Source organism: Oncorhynchus masou, chromosome 25, assembly GCF_036934945.1.
Source record: "Oncorhynchus masou masou isolate Uvic2021 chromosome 25, UVic_Omas_1.1, whole genome shotgun sequence".
NCBI classification, from domain to species: Eukaryota; Metazoa; Chordata; class Actinopteri; order Salmoniformes; family Salmonidae; genus Oncorhynchus; species Oncorhynchus masou.
The window spans coordinates 21,454,504-21,476,536 of NC_088236.1; the positions used below are offsets into that span (position 1 = coordinate 21,454,504).

At 42.1% G+C, this 22,033-nt stretch overlaps 1 protein-coding gene across 1 annotated transcript; it reads right to left on the reverse strand.

The window, feature by feature from the left end:
* Window positions 1–271: 271 nt before the first annotated feature.
* On the reverse strand, window positions 272–20,965 carry LOC135513907 (max dimerization protein 1-like). Its single transcript, XM_064936910.1, has 6 exons — window positions 19,554–20,965; window positions 18,707–18,806; window positions 12,162–12,191; window positions 8,421–8,535; window positions 4,196–4,355; window positions 272–3,890 (listed from the first exon to the last, which is right to left on the reverse strand). The coding sequence occupies exons 1-6, from the start codon at window positions 19,618–19,620 to the stop codon at window positions 3,691–3,693; spliced, it is 672 nt and encodes a 223-aa protein (XP_064792982.1). The 5' UTR covers window positions 19,621–20,965; the 3' UTR covers window positions 272–3,690.
* Between the last annotated feature and the right edge of the window lie 1,068 nt (window positions 20,966–22,033).

Here is a 22,033-nt window from a genome sequence, read left to right on the forward strand (position 1 = left end):
AATTCCTCCACATTGACAAGGTCTCCAAGCAAAGCTGAAGATCCCCTATATCGTCAATTTGGATTTTTACTACTATAGTATATCGGGATGTTCTGCATTAGATTGACATTACGGTCGTTTAGCAAACACCCTTTCCAGAGCAACTTACAGTCAGTGCATTCAATTAAGGTAAGCAAGACAGCCACATATCAGCATAAGCAGAAATAAATACATGTTTCAAATAATCAGAATGAGCCATGAACACAAAGACAAGGAAAGTGGCTAGGTAAACAAGGCTTTCAAATAGTTTTATTCCTTTTATATCACTGGCAAATATAAATGACTGCACCACACTTCCCAAAGATTGTTTTCACAATGTTTAAAATTCCTAATTCTAAAAAATGTGTGCAGAAAATGTCGACCTTTTTTGACATAAACCCTTCCTTCAAAAGGCAGAGTCTGTTCTGATGTGTGTATGACAACGTGTGTATGTCTGTGTGTGTGTGTGTGAGAGGGAGAGCAACACCTGAGACACAGTTACAATGAAAATAATGACCTTTTGTGATAACATGACTACACCTATATTATATATGAACGTGTATAATATATACTTTACTATGGTTCTCTTACATATGTCTAAGGCTTAAGCCACTTCGTACGAACGTAACCCAAATATACACAACATAACAAAAAAGAGAATTCCCAGGATGATATCCTATATAGCTTATACTGGACTACACAGAAGCCAACTGCATTGATCTCTTGTTCTTTTTTAAGAATCTACACCTGCTCTTAAGGCAGAGGCTGAAGCACCGAGGGTGTTAGAGTGTTATACAGGGAGGGAGGACAGCTGCAGCTATACTACACAGCCCGGTCTGCTCCCTCAGGCTCCCTCCGCACCATGGTGGCTGGTCCACAGCATGTGGAGGACGGGGGGGAACCACCATAGAAATGAATCAGGATCTCTTCTCTATGGAAGTCACATTCACACACAGGTAGGAGTGGAAGACGTATAAAACAGGCCATGGACAGGGGGAGAGGGAAGGAGAGGAGTGTGTGGCTCCCCAATAACAGACAATGCTTAGCTTTAATAATACATTAGGTTTTCTTTGAAAAGCGATACTGTTTTTCCACCTTTTTAATAGTAAACCAATAAAAACATCCATACAAATGCGACAGTGTTTTCCCATTAAAAACAACCCTCCCTCTCCCAAACCATTATATTTTCTCTCTGAAGACAGTGACAAGACATACATACACCTGCCCCATAGCACCAGTTTGAGCCGTGTACTGAATTCACAACATTCCCCTTCTAGCATGGCTACATTGTTCTCTTTTTGGATAGGGTTTTAAAATGACATAGAAGTGCAGCATTCCACACAAATAGACTAAACAATCATATTTTTTGGTGTGTACCAACCGTCTTCCCGTTCTAACGAGATTCTGCAGTGACACAGTTTGAGGTTCCTTTGGCATTGTGCTGCAACAGTGCAGGGGGAGATATATTATAGGCTAGTCGACTACATTCAAATGCTGCTGCAAACCTCCCCATCTTATCCCCTGGTTATGGAACCCACCAATTCCTCCTCTTTCTACAATGTGTTATAATCTCTTGGGTGGAGAAGCCATTTTGTTTAAGGCCCCCAGGCACAAAGGGAGAAAGCCCACTGTAGCTTCCCACCATCCCAGCAATGCCAAAGCACAAACACACACGCCAGTGCCTCTTTTCAATATAATATATTTTTATATTAATATAATTTTTTTTGCATTATTTACCTGTTGACAAAGAGGATAGATTTGAAATAGATAAATATAATCAACCACAAATAAAACAATTTCAATTCTAGGAGCACCGTGCCAATGTTGAAAGGACACAAAAGCCTATAGGCACAAATTACAGATCTAAAAAGCTCTGGATCGACTATGCTGTGCAAACCAACTATACATTGAAACCCTCACAACAAAAACTAGTAAAGCGACAAGCAATTAAATAGATATATCTATATATTTACATCTAATATAAATCCCTTTTTTTGATAAACAGATCTTTCTGTGTAAACTATTTACATAAACATAACATTTTGCATAAACAATATCTAAGTATATAGACAAGGCAGAGGAGAGTATCTGTAGTATACAGTAGCTTTTCTGCTCTTTTCTTTTCAGAGGTGAACAAACTCACAAGAAATTGATCTTGCTTGTACTGTGCTCTGACCCAAAGGCAAAGCAAGTCTGTTGTGTTCTGCCTGTGGGTAACCTGAAGCAGATAGCTAGAACCTTCCTGGCTTTAAAAACTGAAAACACTCCCTCATAAATATGGATGAAGGTAATGCTCCATCTGGCCTACTTTCTCTCGAACATGGAATGTGCTTTAATCCCTCCACTGGTCTACTTTCAACAATTACCGGTAACTTACTGTCTGTCTGTATAACTTCAACACATATTCAAGTGACTACCACTGGCTACAGGACATGACTAGCAGCAACACAGACCATCACATTAAAACATGAGTTAGACACCACCGCCATCAGCGAGAGGAAGATAAAAGATACCCCATAACAATCTCACCGCCATCAGCGAGAGGAAGATAAAAGATACCCCATAACAATCTCACCGTCATCAGAGAGAGGAAGATAAAAGATACCCCATAACAATCTCATGCTGCACATTCTTCATAAGTTTTTGTCCTCAATTTATTTTTCCTCATAAAAATTCAGAATGGCAGGTGAGGATTTGAAAGTACAGGGTATGCCAAAATAAAAACTAAAATGTAATAGCCCCCCATTATAAGAGCCAAAAACATGGAGGTATTTATCCAACCACTAAGCCAGGTAGAGGAGAGAGGGATGGATATATTGCTGCCGATCGCAACAATGAAGTGGTTGTGGAACATGGATGACATCAAATCACACCCGTGCTTAGTGTTGTAGAACTCCCAGTGAGGACTTTACATGTAGACAGTGCAGGTAGACAATTATTTACCATAAAGACTTTCTAATAGACTACACCTGATAACATTACTACAATAGCTGCAATGTCTTTTAAGGAGACATACAGTATATTGATTACAATGACCACAGCTCTTTGACCCAGACAATCCCTTCCTACACTGTCTCTAAGTGCTAAATACCATCCATGCGCCAATTGTTTGTACCACCACCTATAGAGGGGCCAGTCTCATTGGAGATATGGGCGAGATGAGAGTTAGAGCTGGGGGTCGAAGGGAGGGGGGGCAGTGAGGTGTAGGTGTCGTGTTGTAATAATAAGTCTTTCGTTCTCAGACGCTGGGAGCTGGAAGGGGGAAACAGCATGGATACGTGAAAACAGTCAAGTCACCTCTCTGCTCTCACACTGAAACTGACAGCAGAGCAGGAAGGGACGGAGGTGGTGGACACAGAAAGGGATGGACGGAGGAGTGTCTTTCAAATCCTACTCATCTTATTGAGCCAGAGGCTCTGAATGGGCAGTACCAGAGACTGATCTTCCATTTTGGTTGGCCGATGGACGGTTGAAATGGGATGATGGGTGTCTCAGGTGTTGGAGGTCTGAGGGGGAAAGAAAGGTGGAATACAGCTGGAGGAGAGGGCTTCGTCAGAAGGCCAGTCCTGCTGGAGGTGAGGTCTGATTGGCAGAGACTGGTTGGTGGGCGCGAGTTAACTTGACGATAGAGGGACGCCGTTGCACATGGACCAGAGGTTGAGGGCTGTGCTCTTATAGGCTACAGCCCAAATGCTTGGCGTTCTCCTGAGTTTTCTGGTTCTGCAGGCGTAGGCTGGCGCTTGAGTAGCCCTCATCACTGCAGCTGCTGCGCAGGCTTCCCCTCTCGTCAGAGTCACTCACACTGCTGGTGCTCCACTCCAGATCCCCCAGCAGGTAGTCAGTCCCCTCCACGTCCACATCCAGCTCCTCCTCTGTTACACACACTACAGATTAATACTATCACCCTAAAAACACACAGCAGCTCCAATGTAATCTCTACTGTGCCCACAACAGAACTACCTTGGATTACCAAATGTGGGATGCACCATATTTCTCATATGTAACATTTCTTTAAACTAGGCAAATCAGTTAAGAACACATTCTTATTTACAATGATGGCCTACATCACTGAACAGTGTCTTTATCTATACATTGGTGAACATAACAGCCATGGCCATCAACAAAAAAGGATTTACAGTGCCAGCTAATTTTGGTCATGTCTGACGTGTGTGCTCACCCTGGTCTGCATCTGGATTGTCGGAGGAGACGGTGGATCCTGTGCTGTCCATACGTGTTCTCTCCACCCCTAGCTGCTCCAGACGTCGTTGGAGGTGCCTCTGCTCCCTCTGCAGCTGGTCTAAGGTATGCTGGGCTCTCCGCTCGCTCTCCTCCAACCTCTACAGCAGACAGCATTACACAGTCAGACAACATCCTCACTTTGTGCGTGCGCGCGTTGTGGCAGCTACTTTAAAACATGCTAACATCTCCTCTTGCCCTCCTGCAACCTCTGACCTCAGTACTGTATGTAACAGTGATACAGTAAAGTAGCTGTCCAGTGAAAATCTAACTTTTAAACGTTCATATTCTGTTAACTCAAATAAATGTTGACTCATGCATTCCAACAGAAAAGCTGCTTTTTAACAAACTAGTGCTGAGTGATTAGTGCTTTTTGGTCTGTTCGGTTTCGGTTCAATAATTAAAAGATTATCACGGTCCTTTGATTTCGATTATTTTGGGTGGAATGCTCTAACACAGAATAAACCTATTTATAAAAATCCCATGATGGTCGTGACTTCCCATTACCACTTATTAATCATCATTTACTCACATTATTTTAATGAAATATTTCAGATGTTGTGTGTATTATATTTGTTTTATTTGATGACTTTATTATTTCATTCTAAGTCATCATCTCATTTCTATAGAGCAGCTGCCTATGCTGTCTGACAAAATCACTATTTTAGTAGTTCTTCAAAGTAAATAAGGCATATTTTTTGACTGCTGAATACCAACTCTCAATCACTTAGATCATGAAAGAATCAGAGAATGGACAAGTAAATGTACAATGGATATTGGTAATTTTAGTGAATTACCACGATTTATGCACAAAACTATGTAGAATATTGGCCTGTTGAGAACTACAAACTATCCGTACTACTTTGCACAGTTCAGACTGGATCTGATTATCTCTAGAGAAGCTGTGCAATGTGTGCATTGAGCTCAGAAAAAAATGAACAAAATGGAATTCAAATAATTGTACCGACATCGGTCAATTAGTTGTTTAAAAACTGAAAAATAACCTACATTTTGGTTAATTGCTCAGCACTATAACATACTTAATTACAATTTTAGACATCTGGACACACTGGACAGTTAACGTTAATATACTGTACTGGCCTCATCCACACATAGTTAACCATGGACTGGTTCCTCTACAGTAGTGGTTTCCAAACTTGTTATAGTCCCGTTCCCCTTCAAACATTCAACCTCCAGCTAAGTACCCCCTCTGGCACCAGGGTCAGCGCACTCTCAAATGGTGTTTTTTTGCCATCATTGTAAGCCTGCCACACACACTATACGATACATTTATTAAACATAAGAATGAGTGTGAGTTTTTGTCATAACCCGGTGTGACAAAAGAACAGGATGCACATAACTCTGCAATGTTGGGTTGCATTGGAGAGTCTCACTCTTAAATCATTTCCCAGTCTGTGCCTGTATTTAGTTTTCATCCTAGTGAGGGCCGAGAATCCGCTCTCACATAGGTACGTGGTTGCAAAGGGCATCAGTGTCTTAACAGTACGATTTGCCAAGGCAGGACACTGAGCGCAGCCCAATCCAGTAATCTGATTAATTTCAATTTTCACAGAACCGCTTGTTGCAATTTTGATGAGGCTCTCTTGTTCAGATATCGTTAAGTGGACTGGAGACTCCCTGTTCACCCACGACTGCGTAGCCACGCACGCCTCCAACTCAATCATCAAGTTTGCGGACGACACAACAGTGGTAGGCTTGATTACCAACAACGACGAGACGGCCTACAGGGAGGAGGTGAGGGCCCTCGGAGTGTGGTGTCAGGAAAATAACCTCACACTCAACGTCAACAAAACTAAGGAGATGATTGTGGACTTCAGGAAACAGCAGAGGGAACACCCCCCTATCCACATCGATGGAACAGTAGTGGAGAGAGTAGCAAGTTTTAAGTTCCTCGGCATACACATCACAGACAAACTGAATTGGTCCACTTACACAGACAGCATTGTGAAGAAGGCGCAGCAGCGCCTCTTCAAACTCAGGAGGCTGAAGAAATTTGGCTTGTCACCAAAAGCACTCACAAACTTCTACAGATGCACAATCGAGAGCATCCTGGCGGGCTGTATCACTGCCTGGTACGGCAACTGCTCCGCCCTCAACCGTAAGGCTCTCCAGAGGGTAGTGAGGTCTGCACAATGCATCACCGGGGGCAAACTACCTGCCCTCCAGGACACCTACACCACCCGATGTTACAGGAAGGCCATAAAGATCATCAAGGACATCAACCACCCGAGCCACTGCCTGTTCACCCCGCTATCATCCAGAAGGCAAGGTCAGTACAGGTGCATCAAAGCTGGGACCGAGAGACTGAAAAACAGCTTCTATCTCAAGGCCATCAGACTGTTAAACAGCCACCACTAACATTGAGTGGCTGCTGCCAACACACTGACACTGACTCAACTTCAGCCACTTTAATAATGGGAAATGGGAAATGATGTAAATATATCACTAGCCACTTTAAACAATGCTACCTTGTATAATGTTACTTACCCTACATTATTCATCTCATATGCATACGTATATACTGTACTCTATATCATCGACTGCATCCTTATGTAATACATGTATCACTAGCCACTTTAACTATGCCACTTTGTTTACATACTCATCTCATATGTATATACTGTACTCGATACCATCTACTGTATCTTGCCTATGCTGCTCTGTACCATCACTCATTCATATATCCTTATGTACATATTCTTTATCCCCTTACACTGTGTATAAGACAGTAGTTTAGGAATTGTTAGTTAGATTACTTGTTGGTTATTACTGCATTGTCGGAACTAGAAGCACAAGCATTTCGCTACACTCGCATTAACATCTGCTAACCATGTGTATGTGACAAATAAAATTGGATTTGATTTGATTTAGACAGGGCATGAAAGGGATAGCGAACCCAGTGGTTTGTGTCATCCGTTTGGGGAAAGTACCTGTGTAATTGAGCACCCAGCTCACTCAGGTGCTTTGCTATACCACATTTGACATTGTCAGTAAACTTGAGTTCATTTGCACACAAAAAAATCATACAATGATGGAAAGACCTGTGTGTTGTCCTTGTTAATGCAGACAGAAAAGAGCTCCAATTTCTTAATCAGCCTCAATTTTGTCCTGCACATTGACTATAGTTGCAGAGTCCCTGTAATCCTAGGTTCAGATCGTTCAGGCGAGAAAAAACATCACCCAGACAGGCCAGTCGTGTGAGAAACTCATCATCATGCAGCAGTCAGACAAGAGAAAATGATGGTCAGTAAAGGAAACTTTAAGCTCGTCTCTCAATAAAAAAAACGTGTCAATACTTTGCCCCTTGATAACCAGCGCACTTCTGTATGTTGTAAAAGTGTTACATGGTCGCTGCCCATATTATTGCATATTGCAGAAAATACACAAGTTCAGGGGCCTTGCTTTAACAAAGTTAACCATTTTTACTGTAGTGTCCGAAACGTCTTTCAAGCTGTCAGGCATTCCCTTGGCAGTAAGAGCCTCTCGGTGGATGCTGCAGTGTAACCAAGTGGCATCGGGAGCAACTGCTTGCACGCTCGTTACCACTCCACTATGTCTCCCAGTCATGACTTTTGCACCATCAGTACAGATACCAACATGAGCCGCAGCTATGTTTGGCAACATACGGACCGTTAGTGGAATTCCCGCGAGAGTAACGGTTAACGTGATTGGATGTTAATTATTTGACTAGGCTACCTGTATTTGACATTGTGTTGTTATTTATCTGTTGTTATTTATCTTAAACTAGATGGTTTCATTTGATTTTTGGCTGTGAAATGAGACTACTCAGGCGAGAAAAAAATTAAATGTTTAAAAAAAATCCCTGCTCTTCAGGGTAGGTAACCCTGGTCTTGAGTGATGCAAGGTTTACTTTTTAACAAGTTGCCACTTCACTCCACCTTAATCACCTAACCAACTGAGCTGTATACTCTACAACAAACCTAGCTGTACACCAGTCACTCACCAGAGTTAATGCTATACTCATTACCCTCTAGCTAGCCAGGCTAACTGTTGCTGTAACCATGCAAAGGGGTTAGTTGAGGCAGAAACAGACAAGCCCCCTCTTCTGACCTCTAGAATGGTCAATCAAATTGCCCTCTTGAATCAGAAACCACTTGGAACTGATTACTTCCCGGCACACACACCCCGATATGTTTCTTGGCTCTCATCAACAGGCTGAGGGTGGTATGCCTGTTGGAGTCTGGTCCCAATGGAACGAGGGATTTCAATCGCTCTAAACACAGCCGTAGGTGTGCTCTTCTGCAGAGAGAGAGAGAGAGAGAGAGAGAGAGAGAGAGAGAGAGAGAGAGCAAAAGAGAGAAGCATAATTAAATCAGTTCCCTTAAACCCTCTCAGCAGTCATTGTTCACCTCATATGGAGTCAGCTCTCGCTTATGTAGGCTAATTGAAGACTACAGCACATCTCGTGTGAGTTCTTATGTGGGTTATAATAAACTAACATTTGTAAGGGGTAGATGTATTTTTTATTAGGGCAACATTTTTTTTTTAGATAAATTGTTTTATTATATATGTTGAAGGCAAGCAATAAGCAGAATACATGTTTGGTTATATCAGTGCCTATGTGGTCCAGACGGTTACAGCCGCTTAACCCGTGACACATATTGCCAGACACGGCATGGGTTCGAATCTGGCCCACTGCCCTTTGACTCATGAACAAATGTCTATTTTTGCTGCATTAATTATCTGTGGTTGGGCCTCCCGGGTGGCGCAGTGGTTAAGGGCGCTGTACAGCAGCGCCAGCTGTGCCATCAGAGACTCTGGGTTAGCGCCCAGGCTCTGTCGTAACCGGCCAAGACCGGGAGGTCCGTGGGGCGACGCACAATTGGCCTAGCGTCGTCCAGGTTAGGGAGGGCTTGGTCGGTAGGGATGTCCTTGTCTCATCGCGCACCAGCGAATCCTGTGGCGGGACGGGCGCAGTGCGCGCTAACCAAGGTTGCCAGGTACACGGTGTTTCCTCCGGCACATTGGTGCGGTTGGCTTCCGGGTTGGATGTGCGCTGTGTTAAGAAGCAGTGCGGCTGGTTGGGTTGTGTATCGGAGGCTTTAATATATCCAAATGAAATGTAGTGTTTAGAAACATTCTATTTCTATTTGCAATAAAAATTACTCCAAAATGACACAATATATTTTTTACCATTCCTTTCTATTGGGACTATGTACAAAAAGTGCTGTAATTTCTAAACGGTTAACCCAATATGGACAAAAATACTGTCAAATTAAAAGTGACAGTCTGCACTTTGACGTCAAAGTCACTGTCTCATTTCAAATCCTAAGTGCTGCAATACAGATCGAAAACAAAACACAAAGTCACTGTCTCAACAATTTTGGAGCTCATTGTATGTCTAGTTTAAACACAATATTTTAAATTATGCTAATTAGACTTCCGCGGGGGCGCGCGGACATCGACTCTGGGGGGTAAATTGCATTTATTTCAATGTTTTCAAGAAGTAAAACGAAGTCTGAATATACACATCAGAGAAAAGTGTCTCAGCTCAACGAAATCGTCTTTGGATAGGCTCAAATGCATAAACATCTTGACAGCTTTACAAAATGAATATATTAAAGCCACACAATACAGGCTACCAATCCACACTAAAGACCATAAAAATGATACATAGCCTAACTATAAAACATGGGAGAGCATCCACACTGGAGGAAAGTTTATCGCTCTACAGTAGGACTACATCTGTCAATCAACTGATGAGCTTCTCAACTCAGCCAGTGAAACAAACAGTAGCCCATTATAGGTTTTCACACCTTGTATTATATGACAATGGATAGGCTAATGGGTAGCCTACAGAATGTAGCCTGTTGGAATATAATCAAATGGCCTATTGCAAGTTGCAACCATCAATGTCACTAGATTAAAATCGACAGCTAATTCAACCACAATGCTGATCTCAATTACAACCACTTTTGGTAACCTCATTACCACTCTCTAAAAGATGTTGGGGTTACCTCGCCCTGCTTGTGCAGCGTACATGAGTCGGTCATGGCCACGTGATGAGGTAGCCCCGCCTGCGAACTTCAAAAACCAGTGTTTCACCATCTGGTTGGTGTTGTCATCAGAACAGCGTAGCTCTGTTTGAACAGACTAAGGGCGATTAACAATTATTCCGTTCAATAGAACAACTAATTTCCTTGTTTACCACAGCAAATCTACTGTGGCAATTTACCTGACACTTTGTATGCATGGAAACTAATGTTGGTGTAGCCTATTGTTATTATGTAATTTGTTTCCTATTTATGTTACCCAAAACTTTCTGGTATGGTAATTTCTTATCAAGATCAGGGGTAAAATATCCCTTGACTGTCCACATTTGAAATGTTTAACTTAATCAAGTCAATCAGGGGAATTGCGTTATTTGTGCCAGAAGTGCATGGGCCGGAATGGAACCCACAGCAACACGGTAGGCCTATACGTGAAGGCAGCGGCCCTAACCGCTAGACCAACCCAGATTCAACTCTATTTTGACAGTTCAGTCATAACCTGAGGAAACACTTGACACTTGTATGTTGTAGCCTAGCGGAGACCTTGTGTTATTAAACTATACAAAAAGACAGTTGTTGATATGTATGGCTGAATTTCAGATACTTGTTTGTACATTTGAATGTTGCAGTATTAGGACCTAGGCCTAGTGTTTGAGTGAGCGAGAGATAATATTATTTTGATAGCAAACCCTGATCTCAATGACTCGACTGCCCCCGCATGGAGAGAGAGAACTGCTCATTTTTAGGGATTCATAAGGCTCATTTGAATTTCCTGATGCAGAAGGAAATTTCTCAGCGATCAAATTAAGATCCGACATCTGTAGTTCCATGTACATTTGAACAACATTGTTACTAAACATAGAGGAGAGGTGTGGTGATCACTAGATTTACATTAAGCTGTTCTGTATCCCTTTATTTATCCCCCCTTTATCTCTTCTCCTCACTTCCCCCTCTCTCTGTGCAGCTAAAGATGACCACAAGATCCTGCTACACAACACACATAAAACACCTCCAACTGGAGGCTGCTACATGCACACACAGGCAGGCGGGAGGAGGTACAACTAATTTTGTGCGTGTGTGTGTGTATGCTTGCGTGCACCCCAAAGGCCACGTGTGCATGAGTGTGGTGAAATTGCACAAATGTGGGCTAGTTGAGAACATTTTAAATGTTATTGGAAGCTAGGTGTATGGAGAATATTTGGTACTGGGAGTACTCCAGAGGGATACGTGATCATAGTATGTGTTTATCAATTTCAACTGCAGCATGAATGAGTAATAACTATTCTAATGCTCCTGGGTGAGAGAGCGACACAGAGACACCGTGGAAAACACACACACCCCCTCTCGCTCTCCAATAAACACACAGGAGACAAACAAATATACAACGGAGTGGAACACATCCAGGTGATGTTCCTCAGCTGGCCCGAGGCTTAGCTTAGTATGAACTAGTCCAAAGGGCAGAACACTGGGATGCCATAACGTGACAGAGTCAGGTTACACAGTGGCCAGCTCCACCAGGCAGGCAGGCTAAGCTGCTATGGGACTCACTGTAACAGAGGACTTGGACTGAGACAGGGTGGTGGGCGTTTTAAGTGGGTTCATACGAGCACACACACACACAGAAGTTGACAGAGGGAATGAGTCTCACTGTTCTCTCCTCCGGCAGTGTGTTAGTGGGCCAAAGAGAGACCAGGCACAGCCAGGGAGAGGCCAAAGAGAGACCAGTGGTCCTTTGTAGGATAAGCAGTAGGGTTATCATTCTGCACTGTTCATTTCACGGTAATAACTCTCTGGTGCTCCTAACTATCCATGTGGGAATGAGGAGAGACGGAGAGACAGAAAGAGACAGAGAACTTGATGTGGGATTCGACCTACCTGTTCTTCTCCATCTCGTTGTGTATGGATCTGTAAACAGACAAAAGGGACGCAGAGATTAGAAACTATCCGTACAAATCGTCGCCAAGTAAATTCAGTGTGCTTCAGTAAAGTGCTTTAAACATTCCTCTCCTCTCTATTTGCCACCACTGCAGTCAGCCATGGAGTTGTTACAGCGAGAGAGAGGCTTGTGTTCGGCCCAGTCTCTGCCCATTTCCCAGCAGCTCTCTGAAGGAACTCAGTAGCATGGACCCCCTTCCACCACCTGCTGCAGCAGCCTGGAGGACTTTAAGGAGGAAGCCTCCCCATGTCGCTAGCAGATTTCCATCCATCCTCCTCTCTCAGGTCACCCAACCTTGTGAACCCCGCTCTCACAAGGTTTGGCCCACAAGTTAGCAGAGGTCAGCACTCTGGTCTGGATGAGGGGATTGTGGAACATAGGGGAGCCACAAGGCTCCAGGCTGTGAAACGTCTCTGTGAACAGTTAAGAGTCTCTTTCCACACCCTAAGAACGGAGTAATGGTTGATATAATGACCTGCACAAGATCCAACAAGAACAAGTGCCTGTCGTATCCAAGGCTCCCTGCCCTCCTTAGAACAGTCCATGCAGTGTCTCACCAGCACACCCCATGCTGCTACAGAAGTCTCTGTGCAGCTTGTAGACAGAAAGCATTCACCCAGGCAACTAGTCCTTGGTCCCTTCATGCTCACTCAGGTTTTTGATCAGAGTCTTTGGGGGGGGGGGGGGGGCCAACATGATCAGCGTGTGCCAGAGAATTGAATCAGCCAAGTTGTTAGTGAGCATGACCTTTCCCCTGAAGGACATCAGTGGCAACAACACCACCATTTAGACAACTTAGCCATAATCTTGTCCACCAACCCCTCCCAATTTCTCTCCTGAAATTCTGAGGTCCCCAAGAACACCCCTATGAGCTTCCTCCCTACCCAACTGTAGCTCCCCAGGAAGAGTATGAAATCAGAATATGCAAAGCTGGGACCGAGAGATTGAAAAACAGCTTCTATCTCAAGGCCATCAGACTGTTAAATAGCCATCACTAGCCGGCTACCACCTGGTTACTCGACCCTGCACCTTAGAGGCTGCTGCCCTATATACATAAAATCACTGGTCACTTTAATATTTACATACTGCCTTACTCATTTCATATCTATATACTGTATTCTATTCTACCGTATTTTAAATCAATGCCACTCCAACATTGCTCGTCCTAATATTTATATATTTCTTAACTCCATTATTTTACTTTAGATTTGTGTGTATTGTAGTGAAGTGTAAGATATTACTGCACTGTTGGAGCTAGGAACATAAACATTTCGCTACACCCGCAGTAACATCTGCTAAATATGTGTATGTGACCAATAAAATGTGATTCTCTGGCCCATCTCCCCATAAATCAGACCCTCACTCTTCTCCCAGTTCACCTTAGCTGATACCGCCCCCTCACAGCGCAAACGAAAGAGACGGTGAGAGAACGAGAGAAAGCGATGGTCATATAGATAGACAGAGATGATTTAAAGGCCTCCTGCATTGCAGTGTACTGCACCGTTCACCAACAGCCTAAGGTCCTACCAGCTCTACCAACAAGGGCACACAGACACACAGATTTCACTCTTCAGGCTCCACACAGTGCCAGGAAGCCGGTCAAGTGTCTTTATCTGAAATAATCTGCAGAGCAGGGTTGAGGTCAATTCGGAATTCCTGAATTGAAAACAATGAATTTGAATTGACCACACCCCACACCCAGCAGAATTTGAATAGAAAAAAATAACAATTCAACCGAGACGTGAAACATGAGTCTCATTAATTTGACAAATATTTTATTACATTTTTCTTTGTCATGAGATGTTAGATTGTTCCCTTCCATACTGTAGTGTTTGATCTTATCCATTCTTGTTTATATATATATATATTTTTTTTTATCTTTAAGGGAATTATAAATGATTAAAGACAACTCTAAACATGATCCTATAATATTTCCAGAACACTGAAATTATTTTAAATTATTTTTTAGAAGAATCCATTTTCAACCTTACGCTACATGGTATTGGTAACCATACATGCCAAAATAACATGTTCTATGATGATGTTTAGAATCATTCATTCAGATTTAATTTAAATCATACTTCTTTTATTTTAAATTCAATTCAGATTCTGCTTCCTGTTAGTCTGTTAGCTGCAGAAAATAAAAACTGTCATGCTTATCAGTTTATAGGTTAATTTGTATAATTATGTGGAATGAAATTGGTGTCAGAATTAAACAAATTGTGTCAGTCATAAAACTGGAACAGTGCCTTGCTTGACTGGAATTATTATTTTGCCAAAAATAGTAGCTAATGTACAGTGAGTTTAGGGTTAGAAAGTAGCTTTCTAGCGTCAACTAAAGGCTGTCTTTAGTCAGAGTTAGCCGTGAGCAAGAGCAGAGTATCGTTTCTAAGCAACTCACAGACAGGCTGCAGGGAGCAGTAGGAGTCTAGAGAGAGGAGCAGCATGAAGCAGCTAACAACAACAGCTAAACGATCAATCAAAAAAGCTTTACAATATTTCTCTCCTGTTCTATTGGTTTTCATATCAACTTTCTTTCGTTGTCCAGAAGCCAAAGGGACAATCTTAGTAATATCAGCAACCCATCCTAGTTGTTGCATATTTCAGGGATGCAAACTGGTGAGGGCCCAAAAAGGTGACTTAAAATCCCTGTTAGGGGGAAATGCAGGTTTTAACTAATTAAACAACAAAGAATATGATCTACATGATCAGTCTCTATGTGTAAAAAGTGGTTCATGTGAACCTGACTCACAGCTAAAAAATGTAAGGAAAGCAATCCAATGTTATTTGTTGCCTAGACAATACACTAAGATTGCAGTTAGCCATGACAGCCTTGCACTTGGGAAAAAAACATCTTAAAGTAGAAATTGTTTAATTCTAACAGACATACAGTGGGACAAAAAAGTATTTAGTCAGCCACCAATTGTGCAAGTTCTCCCACTTAAAAAGATGAGAGAGTAATTTTCATCATAGGTACACTTCAACTATGAAATACAAAATGAGAAGGAAAAAAATCCAGAAAATCACATTGTAGGATTTTTTATGAATTTATTAGCAAATTATGGTGGAAAATAAGTATTTGGTCAATAACAAAAGTTTCTCAATACTTTGTTATATACCCTTTGTTGGCAATGACAGAGGTCAAACGTTTTCTCTAGACCCAGCCACTTTTCATCTTCAATGCCCTTGCTGATGAAGGAGGTTTTCACTCAAAATCTCACGATACATGGCCCCATTCATTCTTTCCTTTACACGGATCAGTCGACCTGGTCCCTTTGCAGAAAAACAGCCCCAAAGCATGATGTTTCCACCCCCATGCTTCACAGTAGCTATGGTGTTCTGTGGATGCAACTCAGCATTCTTTGTCCTACAAACACGACGAGTTGAGTTTTTACCAAAAAGTTATATTTTAGTTTCATCTGACCATATGACATTCTCCCAATCTTCTTCTGGATCATCCAAATGCTCTCTAGCAAACTTCAGACGGGCCTGGACATGTACTGGCTTAAGTAGGGGGACACGTCTGGCACTGCAGGATTTGAGTCCCTGGCGGCGTAGTGTGTTACTGATGGTAGGCTTTGTTACTTTGGTCCCAGCTCTCTGCAGGTCATTCACTAGGTCCCCCTGTGTGGTTCTGGGATTTTTGCTCACCGTTCTTGCGATCATTTTGACCCCATGGGGTGAGATCTTGCGTGGAGCCCCAGATCGAGGGAGATTATCAGTGGTCTTGTATGTCTTCCATTGCCTAATAATTGCTCCCACAGTTGATTTCTTCAAACCAGCTGCTTACCTATTGCAGATTCAGTCTTCCCAGCCTGGTGCAGGTCTACAATTTTGTTTCTGGTGTCCTTTGGCAGCTCTTTGGTCTTGGCCATAGTGGGGTTTGGAGTGTGACTGTTTGAGGTTGTGGACAGGTGTCTTTTATACTGATAACAAGTTCAAACAGGTGCCATTAACACAGGTAACGAGTGGAGGACAGAGGAGCAGCTTAAAGAAGAAATTACAGGTCTGTGAGAGCCAGAAATCTTGCTTGTTTGTAGGTGACCAAATACTTATTTTCCACCATAATTTGCAAATAAATTCATTAAAAATCCTACAATGTGATTTTCTGGATTTTTTTTCCTCATTTTGTCTGTCATAGTTGAAGTGTACCTATGATGAAAATTACAGGCCTCTCTCATCTTTTTAAGTGGGAGAACTTGCACAATTGGTGGCTGACTAAATACTTTTTTTTGCCCCACTGTATGTACTGGTGGCTCTGTCAGCCCAAGCTGGACAACTAAGCGACCCATCAGTCCAAACCATATATTGTAATAACAGCAGGTTCCTATTACAACGAACTGAGGCTTAGGTATAAATAGACCAGTACAACCCCTCCTTTATCCCTGTTTAGATTTAATGTCTAGTTATCTACACTTACTACCTTGCCCGACCACACAGACAGACACCTTAACACATATAGGCCTAGGTAAGACCACTGTAGGAGGCTGTTTTAACAACTAGGTGTCTACAGTGCCTTGCGAAAGTATTCACCCCCTTAGCATTTTTCCTCTTTTGTTGCCTTACAGCCTGGAATTTATTTATTTTTTATATATGGGTTTGTATCATTTGATTTACACAACATGCCTACCACTTTGAAGATGCTAAATATTTTTTTAATTGTGAAGCAAACAATAAATATTACAAGAAAACAGAACTTGAGTGTGCAAAACTATTCACTCCCTCAAAGTCAATACTTTGTAGACACCTTTTGCAGCAATTACAGCTGCAAGTCTCTTGGTATGTCTCTATAAGCTTGGCACATCTAGCCACTGGGATTTATGCCCATTCTTCAAGGTACAACTACTCCAGCTCCATCAAGTTGGATGGGTTCCTGCTGGTGTACAGCAATCTATAAGTCATACCACAGCTTTTCAATTGGACTTAGGTCTGGGCTTTGACTAGGGCATTCCAAGACATTTAGATGTTTCCCCTTAAACCACTTGAGTGTTGCTTTAGCTGTATGCTTAGGGTCATTGTCCTGCTGGAAAGTGAACCTCTGTTCTAGTCTCAAATCTCTGGAAGACTGAAACAGGTTTCCCTCAAGAATTTCTCTGTATTTAGCACCATCCATCAATCCTTCAATTCTGACCAGTTTCCCAGTCCCTGCCGATGAAAAACATCCCCACAGCATGATGCTGCCACCACCATGCTTCCCTGTGGGGATGCTGTTCTCGGGGTGATGAGAGGTGTTGGGTTTGCGCTGGACATAGTGTTGTCCTTGATGGCTAAAAAGCAACATTTTAGTTTCATCTGACCAGAGTACCTTCTTCCATATGTTTGGGGAGTCTCCAACATGCCTTTTGGTGAACACCAAACATGTTTGCTTATTTTATTTTTTAAAGCAAATGGCTTTTTTTCTGGCCACTCTTCCATAAAGCCCAGCTCTGTGTAGTGTACGACATAAAGTGGTCCTATGGACAGATACTCCAATCTCAGCTGTGGAGCTTTGCAGCTCCTTCAGGGTTATCTTTGGTCTCTTTGTTGCCTCTCTGATTAATGCCCTCCTTGCCTGGTCTGTGAGTTTTAGCGGGCGGCCCTCTTTTGGCAGGTTTGTTGTGGTGCCATATTCTTTCCATTTTTTAATAATGGATTTAATGGTGCTCCGTGGGATGTTCAAAGTTTCTGATCTGTACTTCTCCATAACTTTGTCCCTGACCTGTTTGGAGAGCTCCTTGGTCTTCATGGTGCTGCTTGCTTGGTAGCGCCTCTTGCTTAGTGGTGTTGCAGTCTCTGGGGCCTTTCAAAACAGGTGTATATATACTGAGATCATGTGACAGATCATGTGACACTTAGATTGCACACAGGTGGACTTTATTTCATTAATTATGTGACTTCTGAAGGTAATTGGTTGCACCAGATCTTATTTAGGGGCTTCACAGGAAAGGGGGTGAATACATACGCACGCACCACTGTTCTGTTTAACTTTTTTTTTTCAACAAGTTATATTTTTTACATTTCACTTCACCAATTTGGACTATTTTGTGTATGTCCATTACATGAAATCCAAATCCATTTAAAGTACAGGTTGTAATGGAACAAAATAGGAAAAATGCCGAAGGGGGTGAATACTTTTGCAAGGCACTGTAGGTAAGCTGGATAACGTCAGAAAGACAGACAGACAATTGGCCAGGCAAGGTGAGGGTGTCCTGTCTTTCCAGGAGGGACGCCCGTCAGGGTGAACTGCCTGACTGCTGCAGTTTATCGTTGGACACCTTGATCGACCTCAAAAGGCTTGGATTCCCCACTATTGTATGTAGCTACTTGCTAAATTCTGTCTGAATCGGATTAATACTTTTCCCATCTGGGTCACCGTTGGCGCTAAAACTGGACAACGCAAAGGTCTTGTTCTCTGAAAAACTGATCTTGCAGTTATAGGGTATTCCCTTGAGGGGGTTTACTCTACACAAGGACGTATAGACAGAACTAGCTCAAATGACTATACCTGCTACTGGAGTTATTCTTGCTTTTATTTTTCCGTTTCAAGCTGTCCTTCTCTTTGCTGCTGGTGAAAGGTAACATGGAGGCATAGCCATGTTCAGCTTCTGGAAATAAATTAGCAAGATATAAATCAATCCATTACTGTAATTCACAACACAGTGCAATGAATGCATTCAATGCAACCATAGACATTCCAATGAAAACTGAGAGCCATAAATGTGAGATGAGGGAATACTGTATTTTTTAGCTAGGTAAGAAGTGAACTATTATTTGTATCACGTTTGTAGTTATATAGCTTGAGTATTAACATACAATCTCGATTTATGATAATTTCCCCCCTTTTCAGCCAATGATGTCATCTGAACTGGTGTAAACCCTGCTGGCTCCCCAGCCTAACCACAAAAGAGAGAAGGGAGAGGTGGGAAATCGTCTGGACAGAACATCAAGATCAAGTCTATTAGCGCAAGCATGAACCTTTCCCGTATGAATGTGACAAATAATATATTTTCCTATCAAACATGGTCATTTCTGCATGTCAGTAAAATTGAAACACTATACTTCAAAGTGCCTGTAATAGAAAATATCCCCTGCATGGTCGACTGTTTTTGCTGCTGTGCATTTGTTGTTGCTGTGAGCATATTGCTGCCAGCTGGCCCCCCTTATTCGATGTACAATGCAATTATTAATTAATGTTTTTAAAATCTGGTCTACATCAATAATCAATCATTTATAATGAACCTGATAAATGGATTATGACAGGTGCACTCCCCAGCAATTCAAATGAGGCAGGGTAGCTCACTAATGATATAAAAACAATATGACACACAAAATGCTAAATATGTTAACTGTACCTCTTTCTCTGCGATCAAGGTATTCTGCTGCTTCGATCAACATCTGCACCATTTCGATCGCCGCCATTTTCAACAATAACACTGATAAAATGACAATCAGATTCAGAATTTGGATAGCTAGCTACTCAACTGCTTCTGACTGTGGCTAGTCAGGGTACTTCACTTTCGGTAATGAAAATAAGCAAAGATGGATGCAAATTCTCGACAACAGAAGTCAGTTATCGGTGTGTGTGATACTGCTCTTGATAACTTATTATTAATTATTATTATTGACTAAATACTTTGTCAAATTCGCTTGGCCGATGCTGGCTCGTGGTTACAATCGCTGTTACGGGTGCAAGCAAGCTAAATGCTAGCTAGCGACAATGTTTGTGGAATCCCTAACACAAATATTTCAGGCTGAAAGCCTTGTTCTTGAAAAAGTAAAAATGACAATCCGCAGATGGCTCTCAAAAACAAATGACGTTATAATTTATTAGCCGAACAGAAAATGTACAGCAGCTCAAGCTGGCAAGAAAAACTAACGTCTAACCGGTTAACAAATTAACTTCATACAGTCTGCCTTAAATATCAAAATTAGGTACGCTTGTGATAACCATATATTTAAAACATTCATGTGAGATCTATTCGAAATTTCGAACCAGCGAATATAGTTAGCTATCCAACGTCAAAATAGCCTCGTCAAATTCAAATACTGTAACTAACAAGCGCCTAGTTATGCTGGCCGATCACGTGTGTGTCGTCTCGAGCTGCAAAGGCTGACACGAAAATGTTTATAAAAAAAAATACTAGGTCAAAAGAGAAGCTAAATAAACTGCTACCTTGCAACAGTGTTTATATGAACGACAGCAGTTTTTCTGGTAAACTACTGTGTTTGCCAGAGAGCTTATGGGTGCGTTCGTAAATTGACTCTGGAGTGACCGAGTGCGCTCTGGGCGTTCGTAAATTCAGAGCGTTTTACGCTCTCGGAGCGCACACTGGACGCTCTGGCCGAGGAGTAGGGTTGTTACAAGCATTCTGACCTCAACGGCAGTCAAGAACCCAAACTAACGTTGGCTAGCTTCTTCCAGACAAAAATTGAGAGAACACCTCTGACCATTCTACTCGGCCAAGCAGAGCTGGTTAAGCTGTTTCCATGTTATCCATACTGTTAGTGACGAACTGAGATGCGGGCAACAATTTAATTACGCCCCCACGTTTACTGGCACTGGACATTCGTTAATCCATCCGTTATTCTGCACACTCAGACGAGAGTGCTCTGAAATCGGAGTGAATTTACGAACGCGCCCTATATGAGCTGTGATGCGATTGGGTACCCTAAATAGTAACACCAACAGGGCTGTCATGTGCAACTGGTTAACATTTTCGCCATTTTGGCGCCATCATATCATTGTTACAGGAAAAGAGCCACAATGGAGTCTTGTATCTACTGTTGTTGGCACCAAGTAAGTGTTTTGGCGGGCCATTGATTGTTCTCACCGAGTCAAATCGCGATTCGTCAACAACTCGCATGGGGCGACATGCTGTTTTCGCTGTGTACACCGGTGATTGGTTTTTCAGTGTTGTTTGCTTTATTTGGAGTTCAGTGGTTTGCGGAATTCACATGCTGCGCCACTATTGGGGCACTTGGTTTTGCAAGTCCCCCAATAGTGAGTGGCAATTTTTATTAAGGACCAATGGAGTGGTCTAAATTGTATACACTCTGCCTGACAGGGGCACTGGTTCATGCAAACCTAACTTTCCATTGGTATTTTATACCTTTATTTAACTAGGCAAGTCAGTTAAAGAAAAAATCTTATTTTCAATGACGGCCTAGGAACAGTGGGTTAACTGTCTTGTTCAGATTTTTACCTTGTCAGCCCAGGGATTCGATCTTGCAACCTTCCAGTTACTAGTCCAGTTACTAGTCTACCTACTAGGCTACCTGCTGCCCCGTATAGTGACAAGGAACTGTTTCTCTTACAAGGTTTTTGCTGCAAAAGTCATTAAGCATCTTTTAAAACCATAACTATTTAAAAAAAAATGTGAATTCTAGAAACCATGACAAGAGAGAACAGTCCTCAAATTCCCGTTCGGGTAAATTTACTTCAGAAGACCCATAACCACTTGGAATCTCCAAATATGCTTGAAAACCACACAGTAGGTTGTTGATTGAAAGCAGGTTAGGAAATTGACATACTATGAGGGCAAGAGCCAGCGTTGAATTGTATGTGGTGGCAAAATATATTTTATGCGTGCTTTACTGCGCCATAGTTCGATTACACTTTGGGAAGATTCAGTTGTGATGTTCAGTTAGAATGATCAAAATGCCCAGAATTGCATCCATTTAATTGGAATGCAATTAAGTGTGACTGTACTATACTGAACAAAAATATAAAACGCAACAATTTCTAAGATTTTGCTGAATTACAGTTCAAGGAAATCAGTCAATTTAAATGAATTAATTAGGCCCTTGTATATGGATTTCACAACTATGGCTG

Coding starts and splice junctions, on each gene's coding strand:
- LOC135513907 (XM_064936910.1), bottom strand. CDS start 19,620: ATGGCGGCGATCGAAATGGTGCAGATGTTGATCGAAGCAGCAGAATAC. Junction 12,192..18,706: donor AAGAATAACTCCAGTAGCAG/GTATAGTCATTT, acceptor GTCTGTTTACAG/ATCCATACACAACGAGATGG. Junction 3,891..4,195: donor CAATCCAGATGCAGACCAGG/GTGAGCACACAC, acceptor TGTGTGTAACAG/AGGAGGAGCTGGATGTGGAC.